We start from the raw sequence: 10,563 nt of genomic DNA, 5'->3' as shown, positions 1-10,563 counted from the left end.
AAATGGCTTGATTTTGTACACAAACCACAATCCAGATAAATTGTACAATTTTTTTCAAATAATACCATGCAATGTACAACTACTGACTCATTTGTATGTACAACTTGTATTAAAGTAATTCCACGAATTAGTACAATTATTAATATCATAAAACTGTGATTTATAGAAGTGAATCGAATTTATACATGCGTCAGACTGAATTGTACAATTTTTTGTACAACATCAAGAAGACTAAGTTTTTAAAATATCTTGTAATTTGTACACAAATTAGAATCCAATGTACAATTTTGTTTTCACGTAATCGCTGGAAGTAGTACAATTAAGTTTTTTCGATGTAGTACAATTTTTAACGAATTTATTGTGAGTCACATTTTATACACAACCGGAATCAATTGTACTATTTCTTCTCAAGAAATTCCGTGACGTAGTACAGTTAATAACTGAGACTATTTAAAAATGTACTGAGGCCTAAAGCAATTGTACAATGTCTTCTAGAATAATTAATTCAGTATTAGTACAATTATTAACAACAGATCTATAACATGTTATAGTGGCTCCAATTTATGTACAGGTTGGAATCAATAATTGTACAATTTTCATGTCGACATTGACCATTAAATACAAACATAGCAGTACAATTCATGTCAAAAATCCGGACCGTGTCGGTATGACTAATTGTACATTTTATCTAATTTCAACATATTTTGTACAACTTCTACTAGTACAATCTTTAACGCCTAATAAGGATGTAATTTATTTAAAACAAATAAACTTAACCAAAGCATTTATGTTAATTAGAGATAAATTTTAATTTATTATGTCTTTACATGGCAAACGACCATTTACATGACTAATTATCGCTTAATAAACATAATTTAGTACATATCTACCTAATTACGCAACCAAAGTTTTATATAAGACTTGGCAACACTGCATACGGTAATTCTTCTTCTTCGTATCCCCTGATGCGCTCAGGCCTTTGCTACTTATGCATTAAACACAACATTTAAACAAAAACTAGTATATTAAACGTATATAAATATTACATCTATAAACTAATATGTTCAACCTTCGGCCCTCTTATGTTTAATTCCCACGGGGTACCGCCTCCTGTCGTACGTAACTTTCGGCTTGACACTCTTCAAACTGTCAAAGACGGTACTTTCAAGCAGGGGCATCATCAGCGAGGGTCGTCCCTTATACACTTGCGGTTTCACCGTGACGTCATCGTCGGAGTCATTAATACAGGACACGCGCGTGCTCTCTCTCTTAAAGCGAGACGACGATCGCCCCATAAGGCGACGACTCTCCTGCGTCGTCTCGATCTTTTTACGGATCACTTTTATTTGTTTGCCGCGCCTTTTGTAGTCTCTCATTATCGCCGACAGGTCGGCCGTCAGTGTCTGAAATGTGCGGTGTAACAGTGAACACATCCCTACTATTAGAGAACGTTACTATTAATTTTGACAGATGTCAGTAAGAAGTGAAAGAAAGCTTCTACTCCTCGACGTTTAGATGGCGCTAAGTATGGAAAACAAGTTAAACTAACGATTTTATTGTAGATGGTGCACGGACTGTTAAGCATCAATTGTCATATAAAATGCGGCCATTTTTCCTAGTTCTTTAATTAATAATTCAGCTTTATCCTAGTAAAAAAATATCTGAAACATGCAATGTAACCATGAGCACATCCTTAGTATTCTAGAACATTACTATTATTTTGACAGATGTCAGTAAGAAGTGAAAGGTTGGCCGATATACGGGACGCTAAAGAAGCTTCTACTCCTCGACGTTTAGAGGGCGCTAAGTATGGAAAACAAGTTAAACTAACGATTTTATTGTAGATGGTGCACGGACTGTTAAGCATCAATGGTCATATAAAATGCGACCATTTTTCATAGTTCTTTAATTAATAATTCAGCTTTATCCTAGTAAAAAACATTCTGAAACATGCAATGTAATCATGAGCACATCCCTAGTATTATAGAACATTACTATTATTTTGACAGATGTCAGTAAGAAGTGAAAGGTTGGCCGGTTTACGGGACACTAAAGAAGCTTCTACTCCTCGACGCTTAGAGGGCGCTAAGTATGGAAAACGAGTTAAATTAACGATTTTATTGTAGATGGTGCATGGACTGTTAAGCAACAATTGTCATATAAAATGCGGCCATTTTTCATAGTTCTTTAATTAATAATTCAGCTTTATCCTAGTAAAAAAATATCTGAAACATGCAATGTAACCATGAGCACATCCCTAGTATTATAGAACATTACTATTATTTTGACAGATGTCAGTAAAAAGTGAAAGGTTGGCCGGTTTACGGGACACTAAAGAAGCTTCTACTCCTCGACGGTTAGAGGGCGCTAAGTATGGAAAACAAGTTAAACTAACGATTTTATTGTAGATGGTGCACGGACTGTTAAGCATCAATGGTCATATAAAATGCGACCATTTTTCATAGTTCTTTAATTAATAATTCAGCTTTATCCTAGTAAAAAACATTCTGAAACATGCAATGTAATCATGAGCACATCCCTAGTATTATAGAACATTACTATTATTTTGACAGATGTCAGTAAGAAGTGAAAGGTTGGCCGGTTTACGGGACACTAAAGAAGCTTCTACTCCTCGACGCTTAGAGGGCGCTAAGTATGGAAAACGAGTTAAATTAACGATTTTATTGTAGATGGTGCATGGACTGTTAAGCAACAATTGTCATATAAAATGCGGCCATTTTTCATAGTTCTTTAATTATTAATTCAGCTTTATCCTAGTAAAAAAATATCTGAAACATGCAATGTAACCATGAGCACATCCCTAGTATTATAGAACATTACTATTATTTTGACAGATGTCAGTAAGAAGTGAAAGGTTGGCCGATATACGGGACACTAAAGAAGCTTCTACTCCTCGACGTTTAGAGGGCGCTAAGTATGGAAAGCAAGTTAAACTAACGATTTTACCGTAGATGGTGCACGGACTGTTAAGCATCAATTGTCATATAAAATGCGGCCATTTTTCATAGTTCTTTAATTATTAATTCAGCTTTATCCTAGTAAAAAAATATCTGAAACATGCAATGTAACCATGAGCACATCCCTAGTATTATAGAACATTACTATTATTTTGACAGATGTCAGTAAGAAGTGAAAGGTTGGCCGATATACGGGACACTAAAGAAGCTTCCACTCCTCGACGGTTAGAGGGCGCTTAGTATGAAAAACAAGTTAAACTAACGATTTTATTGTAAATGGTGCACGGACTGTTAAGCAACAATTGTCATATAAAATGCGACCATTTTTCATAGTTCTTTAATTAATAATTCAGCTTTATCCTAGTAAAAAACATTCTGAAACATGCAATGTAATCATGAGCACATCCCTAGTATTATAGAACATTACTATTATTTTGACAGATGTCAGTAAGAAGTGAAAGGTTGGCCGGTTTACGGGACACTAAAGAAGCTTCTACTCCTCGACGCTTAGAGGGCGCTAAGTATGGAAAACGAGTTAAATTAACGATTTTATTGTAGATGGTGCATGGACTGTTAAGCAACAATTGTCATATAAAATGCGGCCATTTTTCATAGTTCTTTAATTATTAATTCAGCTTTATCCTAGTAAAAAAATATCTGAAACATGCAATGTAACCATGAGCACATCCCTAGTATTATAGAACATTACTATTATTTTGACAGATGTCAGTAAGAAGTGAAAGGTTGGCCGATATACGGGACACTAAAGAAGCTTCTACTCCTCGACGGTTAGAGGGCGCTAAGTATGGAAAACGAGTTAAATTAACGATTTTATTGTAGATGGTGCATGGACTGTTAAGCAACAATTGTCATATAAAATGCGGCCATTTTTCATAGTTCTTTAATTATTAATTCAGCTTTATCCTAGTAAAAAAATATCTGAAACATGCAATGTAACCATGAGCACATCCCTAGTATTATAGAACATTACTATTATTTTGACAGATGTCAGTAAGAAGTGAAAGGTTGGCCGATATACGGGACACTAAAGAAGCTTCTACTCCTCGACGTTTAGAGGGCGCTAAGTATGGAAAACAAGTTAAACTAACGATTTTACCGTAGATGGTGCACGGACTGTTAAGCATCAATTGTCATATAAAATGCGACCATTTTTCATAGTTTTTTAATTAATAATTCAACTTTATCCTAGTAAAAAAATATCTGAAACATGCAATGTAACCATGAGCACATCCCTAGTATTATAGAACATTACTATTATTTTGACAGATGTCAGTAAGAAGTGAAAGGTTGGCTGATATACGGGACACTAAAGAAGCTTCTACTCCTCGACGGTTAGAGGGCGCTAAGTATGGAAAATGAGTTAAACTAACGATTTTATTGTAGATGGTGCACGGACTGTTAAGCAACAATTGTCATATAAAATGCGGCCATTTTTCATAGTTTTTTAATTAATAATTCAGCTTTATCCTAGTAAAAAAATATCTGAAACATGCAATGTAACCATGAGCACATCCCTACTATTATAGAACATTACTATTATTTTGACAGATGTCAGTAAGAAGTGAAAGGTTGGCCGGTTTACGGGACACTAAAGAAGCTTCTACTCCTCGACGTTTAGAGGGCGCTAAGTATGGAAAACAAGTTAAACTAACGATTTTACCGTAGATGGTGCACGGACTGTTAAGCATCAATTGTCATATAAAATGCGGCCATTTTTCATAGTTCTTTAATTAATAATTCAGCTTTATCCTAGTAAAAAACATTCTGAAACATGCAATGTAATCATGAGCACATCCCTAGTATTATAGAACATTACTATTATTTTGACAGATGTCAGTAAGAAGTGAAAGGTTGGCCGATATACGGGACACTAAAGAAGCTTCTACTCCTCGACGTTTAGAGGGCGCTAAGTATGGAAAACAAGTTAAACTAACGATTTTACCGTAGATGGTGCACGGACTGTTAAGCATCAATTGTCATATAAAATGCGACCATTTTTCATAGTTTTTTAATTAATAATTCAACTTTATCCTAGTAAAAAAATATCTGAAACATGCAATGTAACCATGAGCACATCCCTAGTATTATAGAACATTACTATTATTTTGACAGATGTCAGTAAGAAGTGAAAGGTTGGCCGATATACGGGACACTAAAGAAGCTTCTACTCCTCGACGTTTAGAGGGCGCTAAGTATGGAAAACAAGTTAAACTAACGATTTTATTGTAAATGGTGCACGGACTGTTAAGCAACAATTGTCATATAAAATGCGACCATTTTTCATAGTTCTTTAATTAATAATTCAGCTTTATCCTAGTAAAAAAATATCTGAAACATGCAATGTAACCATGAGCACATCCCTAGTATTATAGAACATTACTATTATTTTGACAGATGTCAGTAAGAAGTGAAAGGTTGGCCGATATACGGGACACTAAAGAAGCTTCTACTCCTCGACGTTTAGAGGGCGCTAAGTATGGAAAACAAGTTAAACTAACGATTTTACCGTAGATGGTGCACGGACTGTTAAGCATCAATTGTCATATAAAATGCGACCATTTTTCATAGTTTTTTAATTAATAATTCAACTTTATCCTAGTAAAAAAATATCTGAAACATGCAATGTAACCATGAGCACATCCCTAGTATTATAGAACATTACTATTATTTTGACAGATGTCAGTAAGAAGTGAAAGGTTGGCCGATATACGGGACACTAAAGAAGCTTCCACTCCTCGACGGTTAGAGGGCGCTTAGTATGAAAAACAAGTTAAACTAACGATTTTATTGTAAATGGTGCACGGACTGTTAAGCAACAATTGTCATATAAAATGCGACCATTTTTCATAGTTCTTTAATTAATAATTCAGCTTTATCCTAGTAAAAAAATATCTGAAACATGCAATGTAACCATGAGCACATCCCTACTATTATAGAACATTACTATTATTTTGACAGATGTCAGTAAGAAGTGAAAGGTTGGCCGATATACGGGACACTAAAGAAGCTTCTACTCCTCGACGTTTAGAGGGCGCTAAGTATGGAAAACAAGTTAAACTAACGATTTTACCGTAGATGGTGCACGGACTGTTAAGCAACAATTGTCATATAAAATGCGGCCATTTTTCATAGTTCTTTAATTAATAATTCAGCTTTATCCTAGTAAAAAAATTTCTGAAATATGCAATGTAACCATGAGCACATCCCTACTATTATAGAACATTACTATTATTTTGACAGATGTCAGTAAGAAGTGAAAGGTTGGCCGATATACGGGACACTAAAGAAGCTTCTACTCCTCGACGTTTAGAGGGCGCTAAGTATGGAAAACAAGTTAAACTAACGATTTTATTGTAGATGGTGCACGGACTGTTAAGCATCAATTGTCATATAAAATGCGGCCATTTTTCATAGTTCTTTAATTAATAATTCAGCTTTATCCTAGTAAAAAAATATCTGAAACATGCAATGTAACCATGAGCACATCCCTACTATTATAGAACATTACTATTATTTTGACAGATGTCAGTAAGAAGTGAAAGGTTGGCCGATATACGGGACACTAAAGAAGCTTCTACTCCTCGACGTTTAGAGGGCGCTAAGTATGGAAAACGAGTTAAATTAACGATTTTATTGTAGATGGTGCACGGACTGTTAAGCATCAATTGTCATATAAAATGCGGCCATTTTTCATAGTTCTTTAATTAATAATTCAGCTTTATCCTAGTAAAAAAAATTCTGAAACATGTAATGTAACCATGAGCACATCCCTACTATTATAGAACATTACTATTATTTTGACAGATGTCAGTAAGAAGTGAAAGGTTGGCCGATATACGGGACACTAAAGAAGCTTCTACTCCTCGACGGTTAGAGGGCGCTAAGTATGGAAAACGAGTTAAATTAACGATTTTATTGTAGATGGTGCACGGACTGTTAAGCATCAATTGTCATATAAAATGCGGCCATTTTTCATAGTTCTTTAATTAATAATTCAGCTTTATCCTAGTAAAAAAAATTCTGAAACATGTAATGTAACCATGAGCACATCCCTACTATTATAGAACATTACTATTAATTTTGACAGATGTCAGTAAGAAGTGAAAGAAAGCTTCTACTCCTCGACGTTTAGATGGCGCTAAGTATGGAAAACAAGTTAAACTAACGATTTTATTGTAGATGGTGCACGGACTGTTAAGCAACAATTGTCATATAAAATGCGGCCATTTTTCATAGTTCTTTAATTAATAATTCAGCTTTATCCTAGTAAAAAAAATTCTGAAACATGTAATGTAACCATGAGCACATCCCTACTATTATAGAACATTACTATTAATTTTGACAGATGTCAGTAAGAAGTGAAAGAAAGCTTCTACTCCTCGACGTTTAGATGGCGCTAAGTATGGAAAACAAGTTAAACTAACGATTTTATTGTAGATGGTGCACGGACTGTTAAGCATCAATTGTCATATAAAATGCGGCCATTTTTCATAGTTCTTTAATTAATAATTCAGCTTTATCCTAGTAAAAAAAATTCTGAAATATGCAATGTAACCATGAGCACATCCCTAGTATTATAGAACATTACTATTATTTTGACAGATGTCAGTAAGAAGTGAAAGGTTGGCCGGTTTACGGGACACTAAAGAAGCTTCTACTCCTCGACGTTTAGAGGGCGCTAAGTATGGAAAACAAGTTAAACTGCGGCCATTTTTCATAGTTCTTTAATTAATAATTCAGCTTTATCCTAGTAAAAAAAATTCTGAAATATGCAATGTAACCATGAGCACATCCCTAGTATTATAGAACATTACTATTATTTTGACAGATGTCAGTAAGAAGTGAAAGGTTGGCCGATATACGGGACACTAAAGAAGCTTCTACTCCTCGACGTTTAGAGGGCGCTAAGTATGGAAAACAAGTTAAACTGCGGCCATTTTTCATAGTTCTTTAATTAATAATTCAGCTTTATCCTAGTAAAAAAATTTCTGAAATATGCAATGTAACCATGAGCACATCCCTAGTATTATAGAACATTACTATTATTTTGACAGATGTCAGTAAGAAGTGAAAGGTTGGCCGGTTTACGGGACACTAAAGAAGCTTCTACTCCTCGACGTTTAGAGGGCGCTAAGTATGGAAAACAAGTTAAACTGCGGCCATTTTTCATAGTTCTTTAATTAATAATTCAGCTTTATCCTAGTAAAAACATTTCTGAAACATGTAATGTAACCATGAGCACATCCCTAGTATTATAGAACATTACTATTATTTTGACAGATGTCAGTAAGAAGTGAAAGGTTGGCCGATATACGGGACACTAAAGAAGCTTCTACTCCTCGACGGTTAGAGGGCGCTAAGTATGGAAAACAAGTTAAACTAACGATTTTACCGTAGATGGTGCACGGACTGTTAAGCAACAATTGTCATATAAAATGCGGCCATTTTTCGTAGTTTTTTAATTAATAATTCAGCTTTATCCTAGTAAAAAAATATCTGAAACATGCAATGTAACCATGAGCACATCCCTAGTATTATAGAACATTACTATTATTTTGACAGATGTCAGTAAGAAGTGAAAGGTTGGCCGGTTTACGGGACACTAAAGAAGCTTCTACTCCTCGACGTTTAGAGGGCGCTAAGTATGGAAAACAAGTTAAACTAACGATTTTATTGTAGATGGTGCACGGACTGTTAAGCATCAATTGTCATATAAAATGCGGCCATTTTTCATAGTTCTTTAATTAATAATTCAGCTTTATCCTAGTAAAAAAATATCTGAAACATGCAATGTAACCATGAGCACATCCCTACTATTATAGAACATTACTATTATTTTGACAGATGTCAGTAAGAAGTGAAAGGTTGGCCGGTTTACGGGACACTAAAGAAGCTTCTACTCCTCGACGGTTAGAGGGCGCTAAGTATGGAAAACAAGTTAAACTAACGATTTTATTGTAGATGGTGCACGGACTGTTAAGCATCAATTGTCATATAAAATGCGGCCATTTTTCATAGTTCTTTAATTAATAATTCAGCTTTATCCTAGTAAAAAAATATCTGAAACATGCAATGTAACCATGAGCACATCCCTACTATTATAGAACATTACTATTATTTTGACAGATGTCAGTAAGAAGTGAAAGGTTGGCCGGTTTACGGGACACTAAAGAAGCTTCTACTCCTCGACGGTTAGAGGGCGCTAAGTATGGAAAACAAGTTAAACTAACGATTTTATTGTAGATGGTGCACGGACTGTTAAGCATCAATTGTCATATAAAATGCGGCCATTTTTCATAGTTCTTTAATTAATAATTCAGCTTTATCCTAGTAAAAAAATATCTGAAACATGCAATGTAACCATGAGCACATCCCTACTATTATAGAACATTACTATTATTTTGACAGATGTCAGTAAGAAGTGAAAGGTTGGCCGATATACGGGACACTAAAGAAGCTTCTACTCCTCGACGTTTAGAGGGCGCTAAGTATGGAAAACAAGTTAAACTAACGATTTTATTGTAGATGGTGCACGGACTGTTAAGCAACAATTGTCATATAAAATGCGGCCATTTTTCGTAGTTTTTTAATTAATAATTCAGCTTTATCCTAGTAAAAAAATATCTGAAACATGCAATGTAACCATGAGCACATCCCTAGTATTATAGAACATTACTATTATTTTGACAGATGTCAGTAAGAAGTGAAAGGTTGGCCGGTTTACGGGACACTAAAGAAGCTTCTACTCCTCGACGTTTAGAGGGCGCTAAGTATGGAAAACAAGTTAAACTAACGATTTTATTGTAGATGGTGCACGGACTGTTAAGCATCAATTGTCATATAAAATGCGGCCATTTTTCATAGTTTTTTAATTAATAATTCAGCTTTATCCTAGTAAAAAAATTTCTGAAACATGCAATGTAACCATGAGCACATCCCTAGTATTATAGAACATTACTATTAATTTTGACAGATGTCAGTAAGAAGTGAAAGGTTGGCCGATATACGAGAGACTAAAGAAGCTTCTACTCCTCGACGTTTAGAGGGCGCTAAGTATGGAAAATGAGTTAAACTAACGATTTTACCGTAGATGGTGCACGGACTGTTAAGCATCAATTGTCATATAAAATGCGGCCATTTTTCATAGTTCTTTAATTAATAATTCAGCTTTATCCTAGTAAAAAAAATTCTGAAACATGCAATGTAACCATGAGCACATCCCTAGTATTATAGAACATTACTATTATTTTGACAGATGTCAGTAAGAAGTGAAAGGTTGGCCGATATACGGGACACTAAAGAAGCTTCTACTCCTCGACGTTTAGATGGCGCTAAGTATAGCACGCCACGTCCGACCCTAATTTTCGTGTTTTTTGGGAAATAAAAATTCATATCTTTGCCTGTATGGCTAGCGAAACGACGAAATTTGGCACAGGGCCTCTCAATACATTGAGAATGATGGATCCGTAAACGATTTTTTTTTCCGGTACCCGCAAAGAGAGCGGTACCGAGTCAAAGTCAAAAATTCGTAAGAAAAACGGGTCAAATTCCTTTTAAAAGACTT

At 34.9% G+C, this 10,563-nt stretch overlaps 2 protein-coding genes across 2 annotated transcripts in view; one reads left to right on the top strand and one right to left on the bottom strand.

The window, feature by feature from the left end:
- The window catches only part of LOC126746784 (DNA fragmentation factor subunit beta), a 148,153-nt gene that overhangs the window by 33,404 nt on the left and 104,186 nt on the right, over positions 1–10,563 (top strand). The gene's annotated exons all lie outside the window — the stretch shown is intronic.
- The window catches only part of LOC126746770 (coiled-coil domain-containing protein 96-like), a 32,338-nt gene continuing 22,780 nt past the window's right edge, over positions 1,006–10,563 (bottom strand). The window contains exon 11 of the mRNA XM_050455124.1: positions 1,006–1,403. Coding sequence (XP_050311081.1) covers positions 1,065–1,403 — 339 coding nt within the window. The 3' untranslated portion in view covers positions 1,006–1,064. The remainder of the gene's footprint in view (positions 1,404–10,563) is intronic.

This window comes from Anthonomus grandis, chromosome 18 (assembly GCF_022605725.1).
Source record: "Anthonomus grandis grandis chromosome 18, icAntGran1.3, whole genome shotgun sequence".
NCBI lineage: Eukaryota > Metazoa > Arthropoda > Insecta > Coleoptera > Curculionidae > Anthonomus > Anthonomus grandis.
This window is presented reverse-complemented; position numbering and strand designations above follow the sequence as displayed.